The sequence below is a fragment of the Rana temporaria genome, chromosome 2 (assembly GCF_905171775.1).
Source record: "Rana temporaria chromosome 2, aRanTem1.1, whole genome shotgun sequence".
Classification (NCBI taxonomy): domain Eukaryota; kingdom Metazoa; phylum Chordata; class Amphibia; order Anura; family Ranidae; genus Rana; species Rana temporaria.
In genome coordinates, this window is record NC_053490.1 from 218,457,458 (window position 1) to 218,476,654 (window position 19,197).

Below are 19,197 nucleotides of genomic sequence, written 5' to 3' on the forward strand. Positions count from 1 at the left end.
AACATTTTTTTTTTTTTTTCAAAAAATAACAGAAACCCCATGCACTACTGTTGTTCTTCCCTCTCACTTTGCCTTGACTGGCAACACGCTGAGGTCAGATCATGCCTGCATATTTTAATGACGGCAAACGGCGTGTTAATAAAATGGGAAACCACATTTAAAAAAATAGTGTAAAACGAGCCCCAAACAGTAGATATTTTTATTAAAATAGCATTTTCAACCACCATAAACTGATAATACTTTATTTTTTATCCAAGAGTACACATAACAACACAATAGTGATTTCAAATAATCTTAATAGCTGCTTTTAAATTCAAATTTACAGCTCAGTGAAACCTTGAGGAAAATAAAAAATATCTTTACAGTTAAAAAAAAAGAAAATACAAAAAAAACAAAAAAACAAAAAACAAATAAAGCTTTCTGACATAAATTTTAATTTTTCATCCCATTACTCTTCAAGGGATTTACCTTTTATCAATAATATTTCAGAGAGACTCCACTGGCATCGTTACCTCCATTTTATGCATAGAATACATCTAAAGTTTTAAAGTACCCATCATACTATCATTACACATAAATAATGTTTATTTCTGTTATCATTTTAGCTTAAAAAAGAAACCATTTATTTGAACTCGTACTTGGCAGGGTCTTAAAGACTGAATGACGATGCTTAGCTGGCCCCACCGATGGCAACAGGACTGACCTGTCCAGAGACAGTAGTCAAAAACAGTCAAAGCAAGATATATAAAATGTGGAGACTTCCATGTGTTCTACACTACTGTACATAGAAAGACAAATTTTAAAAAGTGCAAGGCAATATCTGCAGTTCTCAATGTTATTAGGCACATCCATTCCTTTAAAGCAAGCTTTGTAGGGAAATTCCAGTTTTTTTTCTTCATGATGCCCTCTCAGAAGTCTATTTTTCTCTTAGAAAAGGAACAAACGGGAGAGGCAGAACAAAAATTACATCTTGTAAACCATCAAGAGATCCTAGTTTTGTTTATGGAGTGTTCAGCTGTGTCGCATCCTGCTTTTTTTTATCCTTGCAGGTTTAGGCTTGGGGATATACTGATTGTTTTCTTGGTATTCAAGTTCCTTCCTAAAGTAGTGGATGGTTTTGTTCAAGCCTTCCTCCAGTGGAACCTACAGAGAGGGGACCAATACATTTCCATGATTTACAGCTTTTATCACATCTTCTTTTTGAGGGCATTTTGACAATTTTATGAACAAATGTCTACAGGAAAAATATCAGAACAATAAAGTTTCAGGTCTTTAAGAACTTGTTCTGCCACAGTAGGAAAGTACTGAGACCAAGTATGAAGATTGGGAGTTCTGACTTCACTGGCTGCATACTTGCTCCTGAACATTAAAGCCAGTGGATAACCATGCCTGCCAAACAGCCATCATTCTCATAAAAGGTCAGTGCTTGGAGCCGCCAGATCTTTTAGTTTTCCTAAAAATATTGCTATGGTAAAATACAAAAACTTTTCTATTCCATAAAAAAAACAAAAAAAATAGGATTTTTTGTACTCACCGTAAAATCCTTTTCTCTGAAGTCCATGGACGGACACAGCTCCTTAAATCTTGACAAGTGGGTTATGTTCCCTGTTTACAGGAGAGGACTAGGCAGAAACATGTTAAATAGTTAAATACATGTTACATTAACAGAGTTGAACAGCCCCGCCCAGGGGGCGGTCCCTCCAGACATAACCCTCCTCACTGCAGCTTGCAGCCTCAGTTCGTAACAAGCAGTACAAACCTAAAAAGGAGGGGTGGGAGCTGTGTCCGTCCATGGACTTCAGAGAAAAGGATTTTACGGTGAGTACAAAAAATCCTATTTTCTCTTATCGTCCATGGACGGACACAGCTCCTTAAATCTTGACAAGTGGGACGTCCCCAAGCAGTGTCAAAAAACGAGGGGTGGGAAATATATCAGTAAAAACAATTTTAACTTCACCCCAAAACAAGCAGAGCTCCTCAACGGAGGAGGTGCAACTTTAAACAGCCGCCGGCAAAAACTAGCGGCTGAAAAAAACATCATAAGATGCACTCACAGCAACCATGTAAATTCTGGAAAAAGCGTGAACGGACGAGCAAATCGCCGCCTCGCACACCTGTGAGACCGACGCATGATGTCGGGAAAAAAAAAAAAAAAAAAAACCCAGGAAGCACCAATTGCCCTGGTCGAAAGTGCCGTGACCGGAAAAGGGGGGCCCGCCCTTAGGAGCATAGGCCTGTATGACGGCCTGCCCGATCCACCGAGAAATGGTGGTCGACGAGACCGCCAGGCCCTTTTGTGGACCAGACACCGACACAAAAGAGAGTCAGAAGCTCCGAAATGGAGCCGTAGTAGGCTGGTATACCCGCAAAGCGCGTACCACGCCTAAAGTATGAAAGGCCGAAACCTCCTTCGGAAGAAGGGAAGGTCGCGGGCGCACCATCACCTAATCCTTATGGGGGATCAAGCATGGCGGCTTGCAAGACAAGACCGCCAACTCAGAAACCCCTCTAACAGAGGTAAAGGCCACTAAAGGGGCCACCTTCTGAGATAGTGTCAAGAGAAAATCTCTCTGATGTTTCCAAAAGGAAGGTTCCTGAAGAACCGAGAGCACCAGAGTCAAAACTCATGGGGGAAGAGATGGGCCAAGAGGGGAAAGTATATGACAAACCCCTTGCACACAAAAAAAGGGGACCCACCAGGGAACGGGCCGCAAAAAGGCCACTAAAAACACAGCCAAGGCTGAAATCTGCCCCCAAACGGTGCTTTAAGCAATTTTTAGAACCAATCCAAGCTTTAAAAACAGCAGGACCCTGGACATTGAAAGTACGCCCGTGGACGTCACTCCATCCCTTCGCACCAAGAGAGGTGCGACGGTAGATCCTCCGGAAGAAGACTACGGTGCCCTGTTGAGATGACCGAGTCAGACAGACCCTGGTCACCTAAAGTCTGGCTTCCAATAACCATGTTAAGCAAGTCAGTGACTGTACAACAGGAGGAAGTATGGGACCTTGAGACAGGAACCTCCTGCCCTGGCAATCGCCAGGGTGCCTCCGCTACCAGGCGCCCGATATCAGCGTACCAAGGACGCCGAGATTAATCTGGAGCGATTAGAATCATCGGGATCTCCTCAGCATCCACTCTGTGGAGCGGCCGAGGAAGCAACTACCATGGAGGAATGGCAAAAAATCACCGATACAGACAACACAGGGCCACCAGCGCGACTGACGCGTCTGTACAAGATCACTAGACCTGGCCACTAACTGACACCCTTGCGGCGGAGACAAGCTGCCAGGAGATCCATGCCATGTGAGGCTCACCTCCTGCAAGGGAGCCGAAACACCCCAAAGCACAAAGACCAGTCGCCCTGGTCCAGCATCTGGCGACTCCAGTAGTCTGCCTGCCGGCATACCTGATGGTAGACTGAAGCCACGGCCGTGGCGTTGTCCGGCTGAAACCAGATTGGTCGACCACAAGGAGAAGCATAGCCTGATCGCCTAAAATAGTAGGACAATGAACAGTAGACAGCACCTGGTATTCCCAGGCGGTCTTCCACCAGGCACTAGCCAGGCCCGACCCTGGGTAGCTACCGAGACCAGACACATTCAAGGAGGTGTGGTCATAGGTCCACGCAAGTCCAGCGACTCAGGGCCGACTGGACCCCCCAGTTTTGTGAACCTCCAGGTTCACAACCCGTGAGCTGGCATTCGTCGTAAACACCGACCACTGGAAGGAAGGAACAACTTCCCGGACCGAAGAGTCGGGAATCTCTGTCACCAACTCAGAGAGACTCTGACTAGGTGGCGCACAGGAATCTAATGATTTCAGAGACAAGAGATTTTTACCACCTGGACAGTAGTTCCACTGGAAAACCAGGGTGTGGAACTGGGCATACAGTACCACCTTGAAGGAGGCTACCCACAGACCCTGAACCAGCAGGCGCCCGGAGAGAAGACCGATTGCGTGATGCCAATACCTTCTCCGCAGACTGAAGAGTCTGCAATTTCTCCAGGGGAAGAAGGACCTTTGCCACTGAGGAGTCTGGATCAACACTAGATACTCCAACGCTGAGTCGGAACCTAGCATGCCCATAATTTGAACCCTGGGTCGCACACATGTAGGGCAGGCTTGCTGCCACTGAGCTACACTTTCTGGCCTAAACGTCTAACATCCACCCGAATCTTCGGAGGGTCTGAATGGGAATAACCCATCCACTAGGTCGGAGACAGAAGCTGCTCTCAGAAGAAAGTCGTCAAAGTAGCCAATGAGGCAAAGCCTCGCTGACCCAACAAAATTCAAATAAGTGCGAGCTCCTAGCTGAAAACCCATGGTGCTGACGCCAGATCAAAAGGGAGGGCCACAGGCTGACAGAGACCCTTCTCTCATCACGAAGCACAGAAAAAAACACTGTGACATGTGCAAAACGGGACATGCATGTATGCGTCCCTGATGTCCGAGGACGTCAGGACATCCCCCGGATGAAGCGCAGCTACCACCGAACAAATGGATTCCATGCGGAACTACCCGACGTTCACAAAGGTATTTAGGGCCTGAGGCCCATAGAAAACCCCAAAACTCTCGTCCTGCAGGAAAGGTAAAATTACCTTGCAGCTTAGCAAATCCCACACTGCCCAAGGCAGACCGACGTGCCGGGAGGGGAAGACACAAGGACAGAACTTTGTTCTGTGGATAGGAGGAAACCCTATCTAGTACTCCGAAGAGACCACCTCGCAGACCCACTAGTCGGAGAGCAGGGAGGTTTCACTGAATTGTGAACCTGCAAGCCGCCCCTCCCACCTAGAGACAGGGAGGGAAGGCTATATACATTGGCAGGATTTGGGTGCCGGCGTGATCGGCTTATGCACCCAGGGACAGATTAGTCCCCCAGCTGGGCCTTTGACGGCCTGGGAGGGTTGCCCCTAAATAATACACACACATAGTGTGTATGTATATTATGTAGGTGTATGCACACATGTCTTTGGAGGAAACCGGAGTACCCGGAGGAAACCCACACAGACACAGGGAGCGACAATGCAAGCTCCAGGCAGATTGGAGATTCGAACCAATGACTCTTTTGCTGCCAAGTAATGGAGTTAAGCACTACACCACCGTGTGCATAAAACCATTCTGAAACAGACGCCCTGGATAACAAGGGCGCAGCATTCAATGAAGCATCACAGACCTATATGAGGCCCTGGACCAGCTGGTCCGCTAGGCTAATAACCTCAGGAGAGAGTCGGTGCTCCTCCACTGTCTGGTGCAAAATGCTCACTCTGTGAGTTGTATACAGCACTAGGGGTCAGGACTACTCCAAGATGGCCGCCGAGCGTTCAGAACGCGGCCACAGGAAAAAGGCCAGCACAATGTAAGCTGCGCCATAGCGTGGCTACGACAAAATGGGCGCCAATGGGAGTTTTCAATGTAATTGAAAAATCTCCCAAAAAAAAAATAGCGCCAGCGACCACTGAGACCCCAGTGTAGTGGCCACAATAGGCCGCAAGCCAGACCCCAGCATGGTAAACATGGAACGGGTCAGTACTTCGGATCTTCTATCAGTCAGATCCATACAAGTAGGGGTTCCCGCCCGGCGGTGAGGGACTACAAAAGCCCTCAGTGGCTTTTCTCATTCCGCATCTCAGAAATTATCAAAGAAGGGCACAGAAGGAAAAAACCTACACAGCGGTCTGATTTGTGTGATCCAAAAAAGACCGAGCCCTTGGCGGAAACCCAGCTGCACTATGCAGCTTAGGAGAGTCCCTTGCAGCAGTAAAAAGCGCACCCATAAATGCCTTATTCTGCCTTTTTTTTTTTTTTTTTTTTTTTTTTTCAACTAGGTACCTAGTCCATGGCTCCATAACAGAGCATTCCCCAGGGGATAACGGGGGAAGGGGGCACTCTTTTACCGCCCGCCCGCAGTCCACCCCCACCCTGGCACAAACTGTGTCCAGGACTACAATAAAAACTCTGTGGGAATCACAGGTGCTAACACCTGCTGCCACCACCATACAAATAGACAAAAGCTCCTAGAGCCCTATTCAGGGCCTCTCACCCACTTGCTGCGCTGACCAGGGGTAACCAGGGGACTCCCTCAGGAGGAGACTGCCCAGCGCTGCCTGTGAGGAAAAGAACCGTGAGGTAACTTTTGCAGGGACCTGTGTTTAAACAGGAAAAGCCTCATAGGGCTGTTTTATTTAAGGATAAGACACAGATACAGCATAAAAAGCAAAACCGTTACAGGTGTCACCAATCAGTCAGCGTCTGCTGAAGTATAATCATAAACATCTGTGCTCATCACAGGGCTTTTTACCTCACAGGAAAGCCCAATACAACAAAAAAAAAAAAAAAAACACAGGCCAGATAACACAGTCCCCTCAGGAAGGCCCCCTCCCCCCTGACAGCGGCAATGTTAGCAATGCAGCAAGGGAAAGGAGCAGGGAAGTAAGGGGAAGGGACCCCCGAACCCCAGGAATGCCCAGCCGTACCAACCCACCGAAGCAGGAGGGACTGTACTTACCCGTCCGAGCGAGGACTCGCTGACGCATTCCTGACAGAACTACAACCGCAATGGAGGTAGCTGTCGGCCCGGTCCACTGTGATTGAGACAACACCACAGCTCAGTCATATGTGGACCTCGGAGCAAAGCTCACCGGCCACCTCAGGAGTCATGAGGTATGGCGTGGCAGACCAAGCCTCTTTGCAAAGGTGTGCCCACGCTTGCTGGTCGGACTGAGTAGACTACAAGGATCTATAATATCCAGCCTGTCTCTCAGCCAACAGTTGAAAGAAGATTCTTCAAGAAAAAGAAAAGTAAAATAAAATAAAATTTCTCCTCAGGGCGCTGGGCCCAAAGGGAGCCATACGTCCTTCTCCTTTGCTAGGCAGAACGAAACTGAGGCTGCAAGCTGCAGTGAGGAGGGTTATGTCTGGAGGGACCGCCCCCTGGGCGGGGCTGTTCAACTCTGTTAATGTAACATGTATTTAACTATTTAACATGTTTCTGCCTAGTCCTCTCCTGTAAACAGGGAACATAACCCACTTGTCAAGATTTAAGGAGCTGTGTCCGTCCATGGACGATAAGAGAAAAATGTAATTTGAAAGACTTAAAAGGTAATTTTAGGTAATAGATTTAAATGCCACTTCTAGTATAAGTAATCACATAACTTCTGTCCTCGGCTACTGTACATAATAAGTGGGAACGGAAACTGCAGGGGGATGTGACAGCAGGAGGGTGTCATGTCTTGGCAACTGGAGGGCAGGCTGTTCTTCCAACACAAAACGAAAATAAGCTCCTGCGCACGGGTGGACCGCCCAAAATTATTCAACATTCCACATGGAACACACCAACAGTGTAAAAAAAAACGGTACTAGAGGCCTTGCTGCCTTTCATGGACGGGGAGTGTCCTAGTAGAAAACGACAAGAGCAAAGAAAGAAAGGCGCACCAGCCTAGTGTATTACCGTTGACAGGTTTAATAGAATAAAACAATAGTAGAAAACTACTCTCAATAGTACTGAAATGGTAAGCTTATCAGCAACGTTGTGGTGGATACCCCTCAAACCGCACTCCAAAATAGGGGGGGGGGTGTAGAGGTGTGTCACTGCCAGCTAATGCGTTTCGGGGCGTCAAGGGCCTCTTCATCAGAGCTTAGCAGTGATGAAGAGGCCCTTGACGCCCCGAAACGCGCCAGCTGGCAGTGACGCACCTCTACATCCCCCCTATTTGAGTGCGGTGTAAGGGGTATCCACCACAACGTTGCTGATAAGCTTACCATTTCAGTACTATTGTGAGTATTTTTCTACTATTGTTTTATTCTATTAAACCTGTCAACGGTAATACACTAGGCTGGTGCGCCTTTCTTTCTTTGCTCTTGTCGTGTTCTGTCACAGTCAGAAAACTAACCATGCCAGGACACATGTGCTTTTATGCCTAGCATGGTCAGTTTAAAATAGGATCACAAGGTATTTCACACAAATAAAGCAATGTAAAGAACATGATACTGTATCTGGTACAACAGGCATATATCAGGAATATGAAATATTGGGGTAACAAACACTTTAAGCATGGATACCAACTGCACATTGTGATCTTAGCGAACATTAGATCCTCCTTAGTGCAAGCCTAAATACAGATTTGACTCAAGCCTTAGTATGGGTTCTTGGGAAGTCTTGTGTCACCCAACATTTATTAGCAATTTCTGTCTCGAACAGATGGCACAGGAAATCTAAAAACAAGCAAGCAAGCAAGATATAGGTACAGCTTTTTTTGGTAGTTTCCGATAGAGCATGTAATGGTTTAACACCTGTCAAATTTGTTTGCGTCTGTTCAACTATAGAGATTTTTGTTCCCTTTCTATCCCAGACAAACTAGTAAAAAGTAAATGTCACCAGCAGGGACATGGACAGCAGTAAAACCTGACTTTCCCATTTTATTCAAAAAAGTTGGATAGGCTTTATATTAGAGTTCACCCGATATATTGGCCAATTTTTCGAATTTTTTAATTAAATCGGCATTGTTAAAAAGTTTGCTGCACAACATTTAGACAATCCTGTGAAATACTAGGAGAATATTGTCTGGTCAGATGAGAGCAAAATTGAACTCTTTGGATGCCATAACACACCATGTTGTGAAGGTCAAATGGTACTGCAAATCACCCCAAAAACACCACTATACCAACAGTGAAGTTTGGAGGTTAGAACATCACATCATGGTGTGGGGCCGTTTTTCAGCATATGGTACTGACAAACTTCATATCGTTGAAAGAAAGATAAATGGAAAAATGTACCAAAGAAAGCTTTGATAAAAATCTGCTGCCACCTCCTGGGATGATGAAGATGAAACAAGGGTGGACATTTCAGCAAGACAATGATCCCAAACACAAAGCCAAGGTAACTCTCAACCATTTTCAAAGAAAGAAAAGCTGTTAGAATGGCCCAACCAATCACCCAACTTGAACCCAATAGAAAAGCTATGAAAAAAACAAAAAGATCAGAGTTCATAGAAGAGGCCCATATAACCTTCAAGATTTGAAGACTGTTTGTGTGGAAGAATGGGCCAAAATCACACCTGAGCAATGCATGCCACTCGTTTCTCCATACAGGAGGCGTCTTAAAGCTGTCATTACAAACTAAGGGTTTTGTATGAAGTATTAAATACATTTCAGCTAGCATGAAAGCAAAACTTTTCCCTGTGTCACTTCATTTTATTACACATAAAACTCAATTTCTGAACAGTTTTGTTTCCTTGTATGCATGGATTGCATGGCTTGGAAATGTCATATCAATAGCACCTTTAGAAATATATTTACCCCAAAAAAATGGTGACACGTTCAATACCTTTTACCCGCTGTATATTTCTAAATGTAAGCAACTCCTTGTCAGTAATTTCAGAGAGAATAGCAGTATAAAAGCAAACTGAAGTCAAATATGTTGTGCTGTATGTAAATGCAGCATCAAACTTCTCACGTTCACCACAGGTATGGGAATGTCTACATACATATTTATGAATGTCAATCTATGATTCTGTTCTACATTTCACTTGCCATTCTTCACTAAATGGGGAAATGCTTCTTACAGGATCATATCTTAAATAAAATTCAAACAATTGACATTATAAAAAACAACCTGTGAGAGAAATACATTCACTCGGCAGAAGAAGCTGGCCCCATACATCCACTGTGCAGCGAAAACATGACAATGCACATACTGGGATACTGGTGGAGCATATGCACTCTAGGGTGGGGATACCGATACCATACACCTGCTCCTGAGTGGAAATACTGGTGCATCATACCTTCTCTGGGGTTAGGATACAGGCACCATACAACTGCAACAGGTAAGACTTGCACCTAAAAGTGGTTCTAAAAGGAAGAAGTTGTTTTTTTATCCTAATGCACTCTATTAAATATAGTGTGCAGCAGCCCCCCTAATACCTGAGCCCCATCTCCATCGAGAGATGTTGCACATGAATCTGTGAGTAGAACATGTTTGTTATTTAAAAAAAAAAAAACTAAAAAAAAAAAAAATGACTTTAATATCACTGAGGCTAAAGTCAGACAAAGGAAAGCACTCACCTGCAGTGTTTTGCCCAGTGAGGGAGCAACACTGCAAGTGTTTGCCAGTGTCTCTCATATAGGTAGCCTTAAAATGAGAAGTTATGTCTGCAGACAGACACTCATGCACAAACTCCTCAAGCAAGGATAGGGTACACACCTCCTCTTCCTCTGTTAACTATGCAGAAAGTGCAGCCACAGAGAAATCAGGTGGAAAAGCAATTTTCTTTCCTTCAACACAGATTGTGTTTATGGGGGAACGCCTCCCGCTAAGCTATTGTATTCTGACATCAGGTGGTTTCCCTGCTGTCAAAGTACAATGATCACTGTTGGCGGCTTTAGCCACCAGCAGTGATCACAGGAGAAAAACCAAATAGGCGGTTTGTACTGTTCAAGTCAAGAGACAGGTTAAAAAAAAAGCCAGAAAAGGGAGAGTGAAGTTCCTCTTTACATTTTGATATTGTGTCATTCAGTCTATTAAACGGAAAAATATACATTCCAGGTATACATACCACAGGTTCCCAACCAAGCAGAAGTTTGGCTTTTCTGATGTCTGGCTTTCGTCTTTGAGGATCATCTTGAGCTTCAGAAAGAAAGCTGATTTCCCCTCCACTACCTACAAGTCAAAAAAGATGTATATTACCACAAACACGGGTAATAAGGCATGACCATAGCATAGCACACACACAAGCTTTTATTTGCAAGTCCAATTTTATGAGGTTTTAAAGCCAGCCATGGATGGATCGAATCTCGGCCGGTTCAGCAGGGACCGGCCAAGAGTCGATCCGTCTATGGCCAGGCAGGATTTTTGGCATGCGATTACTGCCAATGACTATAGCGGCCAGCAGTAATAACTTGTTACTATGGCAGCAATAGATTCTTAAAGAATTACTGCCAGCTCACAGATTAGGAAATCTAATTAAACCCAGGCTCTGAGCTGGCGTGCAAAGGTACGACAGTGCTCAGAGTGGGGCATGGCTGTGCTGGGAAGCATTATGCTCCATCCCTAGCCCCAATCAACTGATGGTTGGGAGATTCCCCAGCCAAAGACTACAAAGAGGCCAGCGATAGCAGTGTTGTCACTTGATGGGTGGAGCTTAATAAAGGGCCTGAGAGACTAGTTTCCCATCAACTCCACCATACTTTTAGTTGACAGTGCATGGCAGTGGGCAGATTTGAAAGCCACTATTGGACCGAATAGCAGCTATGGATCTGCCCACTGTTTTGTGCTGCCAATCAAAAGTAAGGTGAACCTGATGGGAAACCAGTCTCTGTTCCCCATCAGGCTTCACCCACCCCTATTACAATACTTGGCCATGTGCCTTTCAGTGTAATGGATGCAATGGCCAGGGAGGGAGCACTGTGTCCCCATACTTGAGTGTGTCAAGTATGGGGACACAGACCTCAGAACAGGGCACCAACCAATTCATGTACCTACCCCTCATTAATCAGGGTGCCTGCAAAATTTGTAGACGCTATAACTTTTGGGCAAACCAATCTATATACGCTTATTACGATTTTTTTTTACCAAAAATATGAAGAATACATATAGGCCTAAACTGTTTGGGTTCAGCGTCGTATGACCGCACAATTGTCAGTTAAAGCCATGCAGTGCCTCATCGCAAAAAATGGCCTGGTCACTGAGCAGCCAAATCTTCCGGGGCTGAAGTGGTTAATCCCTGAATACAGTTTTACAACTTCTGCACACATCACAACTACCTAGTATATCCAGGTAAATGATAGCTTGTTAATTTTAGGATAAAATGGGTCTTCATTTTGGTTGTAAATGATAACGGTGTCTCCTATTTTTTTATATATAAAAAAGGCGAACTTTGATAAAATTATAATAGTAAAAAAAAAAAAAAAAAAAAAAAAAAGAAGTTTAACTTATTTGTAAAACCCTCATTTTCATGACAATAACACCAATATGTGGGGCAAAACAAACAATAGTGCACCTTTTCCTTCATCCTACTTAACCACTTAAGCCCCGGACCAATACGCTGTCTAAAGACCCAAGGTGTTTTTACAATTTGTCACTGCGCTGCTTTAACTGGTAATTGCGTGGTCATGCAATGTTGTACCGAAACGAAATTTGCGTCCTTTTCTTCCCACAAATAGAGCTTTCTTTTGATGGTATTTGATTGCCTATGCGATTTTTATTTTTTGCGATATAAACGGAAAAAGACCGAAAATTTTGAAAACAAAAGATTTTTCTTATAACAAAAAGTAAAAAATATCGAATAAACTAAATTTTAGTCAAACATTTAGGCCAAAATGTATTCAGTCACATGTCTTTTGTAAAAAAAAAAATCGCAATAAGCGTATATTTATTGGTTTTCGCAAAAATTATAGCGTCTACAAACTAGGGTACATTTTCTGGAATTTACACAACTTTTATTTTATGACTGCCTATCTCATTTCTTGAGGTGCTAAAATGGCAAGGCAGTACAAAACCCCCCCAAATGACCCCATTTTGGAAAGTAGACACCCCAGGGAAACTGCTGAGAGGCATGTTGAGTCCATTGAATATTTTTTTTTTTTGTCCCAAGTGATTGAATAATGACAAAAAAATAAAAATAAAAAAAAAAATTACAAAAAGTTGTCACTAAATGATATATTGCTCACACATGCCATGGTTATATGTGGAATTGCACCCCAAAATACATTCTGCTGCTTCTTCTGAGTACGGGGATACCACATGTGTGGGACTTTTTGGGAGCCTAGCCACGTACGGGACCCCGAAAACCAAGCACCGCCTTCAGCATTTCTAAGGGCGCAAATTTTTGATTTCACTCCTCACTACCTATCACAGTTTCGAAGGCCATAAAATGCCAAAATAGCACAAAACCCCCCCAAATGACCCCATTTTGGAAAGTAGACACCCCAAGCTATTTGCTGAGAGGCATGTCGAGTCCATGGAATATTTTATATTTTGACACAAGTTGCGGGAATATGACAAACTGATTTTTTTTTGCACAAAGTTGTCACTAAATGATATATTTCTCACACATGCCATGGTTATATGTGGAATTGCACCCCAAAATACATTCTGCTGCTTCTCCTGAGTACAGGGATACCACATGTGTGGGACTTTTTGGGAGCCTAGCCGCGTACGGGCCCCCGAAAACCAATCACCACCTTCAAGATTTCTAAGGGCATAAATTTTTGATTTCACTCCTCACTACCTATCATAGTTTTGAAGGCCATACAATGCCAAGATGGCACACAACCCCCCCAAATGACCCCATTTTGGAAAGAAGACACCCCAAGCTATTTGCTGAGAGGCATGTTGAGTCCATGGAATATTTAATTTTTTTTGCCCCAAGTGATTGAATATTGACCAAAAAAATAAATAAAAAATAAATTACAAAACGTTGTCACTAAATGATGTATTTCTCACACATGCCATGGTTATATGTGGTATTGCACCCCAAAATACATTCTGCTGCTTCTCCTGAGTACGGGGATACCACATGTGTGGGACTTTTTGGGAGCTTAGCCGCATACGGGACCCCGAAAACCAATCACCACCTTCAAGATTTCTAAGGACATACATTTTTGATTTCACTCACACAAATCTTGAAGGTGGTGATTGGTTTTCGGGGTCCCGTACGCGGCTAAGCTCCCAAAAAGTCCCACACATGTGGTATCTCCGTACTCAGGAGAAGCAGCAGAATGTATTTTGGGGTGCAATTCCACATATAACCATGGCATGTGTGAGAAATATATCATTTAGTGACAACGTTTTGTAATTTTTTTTTTTTTTGGTCAATATTCAATCACTTGGGGCAAAAAAATGTAATATTCCATGGACTGAACATGCCTCTCAGCAAATAGCTTGGGGTGTCTTCTTTACAAAATGGGGTCATTTGGGGGGGTTGTGTGCCATCTTGGCATTTTATGGCCTTCAAAACTATGATAGGTAGTGAGGAGTGAAATCAAAAATGTATGCCCTTAGAAATCTTGAAGATGGTGATTGGTTTTCGGGGCCCTGTACGTGGCTAGGCTCCCAAAAAGTCCCACACATGTGGTATCCCCGTACTCAGGAGAAGCAGCAGAATGTATTTTGGGGTGCAATTCCACATATAACCATGGCATGTGTGAGAAATATATCATTTAGTGACAACTTTGTGCAAAAAAAAATCAGTTTATCATATTCCCGCAACTTGTGTCAAAATATAAAATATTCCATGGACTCGACATCCCTCTCAGAAAATAGCTTGGGGTGTCTACTTTCCAAAATGGGGTCATTTGGGGGGTTTTTGTGCTATTTTGGCATTTTATGGCCTTCGAAACTGTGATAGGTAGTGAGGAGTAAATTAAAAATTTACACCCTTAGAAAGCCTGAAGGCGGTGATTGTTTTTTGGGGTCCCGTACGCGGCTAGGCTCCCAAAAAGTCTCACACATGTGGTAGCCCCGTACTCAGGAGAAGCAGCAGAATGTATTTTGGGGTGTAATTCCACATATGGGGGGAGTATGTTTTGCGTGTGGGTGTAAGCGTTACTGGCACTAACTAGCTACCTTGCGGCACCAGCGACACTAATACAGCGATCAGAAAAATGATCGCTTAGTGATGCTGGCAATAGGGGGGTGAAAGGGTTAACTCTAGGGGCAATCAGGGGTTAAAACCTTTATTAGAAAATGTATGGGGGTACCTAACGCTATAAAAACCTAGCGGGCGAACCTCAAAAAATAACTAGCTACCTAGCGGCACTAATACAGCGATCAGAAAAATGATTGCTTAGTGACGCTGGTAATAGGGGGTAAAAGGGTTAACTCTAGGGGCAATCAGGGGTTAAAACCTTTATTAGAAAATGTATGGGGGTACCTAACGCTATAAAAACCTGGCGGGCGAACCTCAAAAAATAACTAGCTACCTAGCGGCACCAGCGACACTAATACAGCGATCAGAAAAACGATCGCTTAGTGACGCTGGCAAAAGGGGGGTGAAAGGGTTAACTAGGGGGTGATCAAGGGGTTAAAAGTGTTAGGTCCAGTGTAGCCCCCTACCCCCCCCCCCAATAAAGGTTTTAACCCCTTGATCACCCCCTAGTTAACCCTTTCACCCCCCTTTTGCCAGCGTCACTAAGCGATCGTTTTTCTGATCGCTGTATTAGTGTCGCTCGTGCCACTAGGTAGCTAGTTTTTTTTTTGAGGTTCGCCGCCATGTTTTTATAGCGTTAGGTACCCCCATAAATTTTCTAACGCTATAAAAACATGGCGGCGAACCTCAAAAAAAAACTAGCTACCTAGTGTAGTGGCACGAGCGACACTAGTACAGCGATCAGAAAAACGATCGCTTAGTGACGCTGGCAAAAGGGGGGTGAAAGGGTTAACTAGGGGGTGATCAAGGGGTTAAAACCTTTATTGGGGGGGGGGGGGCTATCCTGGACCTAACACTAACTGCCTGACACCAACTGCCTGTCACACTGAAACTAAATGCAGTGATCAGTAAATGATCACTGCAATTTAGTGACGGTGTGACAGGGGGGGGCTGGTGGGGGCGATCGGGGGGTGACCGGGGGGGGGGATCGTAAGCCTATGTGTCTGTGTGTCAGTGTAGTGCTTGTGTACTCACTGTGTGATGTCTCCGCTCCTCCGCCGGACGAAAATACCGGCGGGAGGAGCGGTGACATCACTTCCTCCTCTGCCTGTGTTTACAATGCAGGCAGAGGAGGGCGGGGGAGGAAGCTGATTGGCTGGGGAGCGATCCGGAGGGGGCGACAAAAACGAACTGCCGCCCCCGCATCCCGGATCGCTCCTGAAGATTACCGACCCGCGCCATGTACAGGGGGGGGTCCCGATCGGACCCCCGACCCCCGTCAAGCAGGGCACGTACAGGTACGTTGATGTGCCTGTCCGTGCCATTCTGCTGACGTATATGTACATGAGCGGGTCGGGAACTGGTTAAACACACTGACGGAAAAAAAAACCCTACCTAGAACATACTAACCCCGACCTAAATCAAGCCCTGAGACATTTTATCTTTATTTTACCTTTGGCTGCCTTCTCCCCTTTTGTGAGCATGCCATGTTCGCAGCTACAGGGTTGCCGATGCAGGCCCAAATGAATGCGTAGTAGAAAGTAACTGGTGTTGCATATGCACAGTAGGACCTCATGTCTGGGATCTGGTTACTACAAGGTACTGTGCTTTGTAATCTAAACACAATACTGTGCATGTGCTGGCTGGGCACTACGTCAATGGCCTCTTACTGCATGTGTGCTGAACAGTCACAGCTCCAGAAAGACAGGAACACCATTTGCGCATGAACCAGCAAAACAGCACCAATGACCTCAACTGTGCACACTCCGTCTGAGCACAGAACTAGAGTACTTAAAGGCTGTGGCCCCTACTACGCATGCATTAGACGACCAGAGTTGATGCCCCCCTCTACTGTTCCCGCATCTCACATACACAGCGCATGCATGTTGGGGTGTCACCTGGGAGACAAAGTCGACGAACAGGAGGAAACAACATGGACTTGGTAATGCTGTAAAGACTGCACAAAACTAGTAATAGAAAATAGTGGTGGCATTGGGTATAAAGCTACATTTATTAATTCTTTATTTTGTTAGGAGGGATTCATATGTTAAATGAGGCAAAGTGCAGTAATCAGAATTTAATTTACTCATCTGACTGAAATCTTATTGGTTGCTAGAAGTTATTGTATTTTTCATTTTGCAAAGCTTAACTTGGTGACTACGGCCAGCAATTTTAAAGCTCTTGAAAATATTTGTGAGCAAGATATTTTTCAAGCACTGTCGCCAGGCACTTGGCTCCGATTACAGTCCCTGAAGTCACCATCTAATTAGCCACCTCACGATTACAAATCTAATCAACAACTGGCAGGATATCTCAAGGGCAAAGAAAACTCACCAACAAGGTGTTTAATTAATCTAGCAAATTCCAGGATAGTGTGCTCTTCCGGGTTCCCCTGTGGAAGAGATGAAGGAAGATTACAGCATTAATTGCAAATTGCAGTTATTAGTGTCTCTATCGCTTTTTTGAATGCAAGATTAGGCACTTTGCTGTCAAACTTTTCTGGATCTCCCACAATCAAACACATTTTTGTTTTAGAACATTTATTTCAATTTGGTGACCTATGAAAGCTCCAGAATAAAATCTCAGGGCACTAGTGTCATGCAAATTAAAAACGTTAGTTACAAGTTTCTGTGGCATCTCAACTGTCAGTCTAGATAAGATTTGTTTTTGACATAGTTTTCAGGCATGGAAAATATTCTACATTGGCTTAAAAAAATAATGTAGATCCAACCAACGCAAAGCACTCATTTGCATAACTCTTATTTGAAATGTAAAGATTGAATTGCCAGTCATACAGTACTTGAGAACATATAATGTGACATAGAACAGATAAAGTAAAACATGGACAGGAGAAGTGGACTCACCAGATTAACAGGACTGCTGACATTACTGTTCATTAAAGCTACAAGTCCATTAACCAAGTCACTGGAAGAGAAAAAGTGGTATTCTTTATTGTGTTGAAGATTATACAGCATATGTCAGTGTATACCTTCTATAAAATCTGTAAAATTCCTAAGGAAAAATGTGGGGTAAAACTGAGGAGGATATTTTACTACCACTACTGTATTTGCCGGTGTATAAGGCGACCGGGCGTATAAGACGACCCCCTAATTTTACAGTTTAAGATTTTTTGCCTGTACTCACCGTATAAGACGACCCCCCTTTCCGAGGCTTCCGACGCTTCATATTTCTTCCTTCTGGAGCCAAATTCTGCTTCATTCTTGCTGGAGCCATATTCTTCTTTCTTCTTGCTGGAGCTGGAGCCAATCACGGCAAGCGATGTATTCTATTAATGAATCAAAAGCCTGCTTGGATTGGCAGAGGCTGCAACATCATCAGGCCACGCCTCTCTGACACTCAAAGCTACTGTATGTAGCCTGCTCGGATTGGCAGAGGTTGTTACTCCAATCCGAGCAGGCTCTGTATTCATTTGAATACATCGCTCACCGGGATTGGCTAATCGGTATATACTGTATGTAGCCAAAGCTACATACAGTATTACCGCACATCCAGCAGGCATCCGAGCAGCTGACCCGGCGTATAAGACGACCTCTGCTTTTTGCCCATTTTTTTTTAAGTGTAAAAGGTAGTCTTATACACCAGCAAATACAGTAATTATTTGAAGTGGAATTGCAGGATATACGGTACCTACAGAATGCTATACTTAGGACTCCAGAAATAAGTTGCACTGCTGTTTACATTATAAAACATATCAAAAGATGTGGCAAAATCTTTTTTTTATTCTTTGTTTTGTTATTCTGATTCATAGGGGGTTATTTACTAAAGGCAAGTCCACTTTGCACTACAAGGGCAAACTACAAGTGCAAAACTCACTTGAAATTGCACTTGGAAGTGCAGTCGCTGTAGATCCGAGGGGGACATGCAAGGAAAACAGCATTTTAGCTTGCACAGGATTGGATAATATAATCAGCAGAGCTTCCCCTCATTTCAGACCTACCCCTCATATTTACAGTGAAGTGACTTCACTTTCAGTGCAATTTCAAGTGCACTTTGCACTTGTAGTGCAAAGTGTATTTGCCTTTCGTAAATAACCCCCATAGTCTACCCTTCCCAAGAATCAGAATAAATGCACAGGATCCAAAAACAGTAATACATTGGGAGAATGGTCAGCAGCACTGGACGTTGAATGTACACACAAAAGTATGGTGTGAAAAACATTCATCTACTTTATATTCCATTACAAACGACCATAACCAGGGGAGTGGAAAGACAAAATGTTAGAGACTGAATGCTTAGCAAGCATGCCTGCAAAGTGGTAAAGTGCTTCCATGCAGTACCAAACTTATACAAAAGCTGTACGGATGACATGCTCACAATACTGGTGGACCACAGCCTATAAACATATTAATATAACCAATCTAAGTAGTGCTTTTTCTTACCAAGGCCCCTTTCACATAAGCAACATGGCACAGTACACTGAGAACATGCTGCCTGGGACAGCAGCCTATTCTCCTCAGCCGATCACCACTCACCAATGGAGCTTGAAGACAGGCCTGAGGAGGGAGCACCCGCTCGGATGGAACCAGCGGCAGCCTACGGTTCCCATACTACCCAAGGTAAGCCCTTGTCTGTATTTATGCAGCAGGG

The 19,197-nt window shown here is 44.2% G+C and overlaps 1 protein-coding gene across 2 annotated transcripts in view; it reads right to left on the reverse strand.

Moving 5' to 3' along the window:
• Positions 1–226: 226 nt before the first annotated feature.
• UXS1 (UDP-glucuronate decarboxylase 1) overlaps positions 227–19,197 on the reverse strand; it is a 70,482-nt gene continuing 51,511 nt past the window's right edge. For both annotated transcript variants that reach the window (XM_040336453.1, XM_040336454.1), the window contains exons 12-15: positions 17,454–17,514; positions 16,924–16,981; positions 10,558–10,661; positions 227–1,143 (exon numbers count right to left, since the gene is read on the reverse strand). In XM_040336453.1, the coding sequence (XP_040192387.1) occupies positions 1,012–1,143; positions 10,558–10,661; positions 16,924–16,981; positions 17,454–17,514 (355 nt within the window). In that variant the 3' untranslated portion in view covers positions 227–1,011. The remainder of the gene's footprint in view (positions 1,144–10,557; positions 10,662–16,923; positions 16,982–17,453; positions 17,515–19,197) is intronic.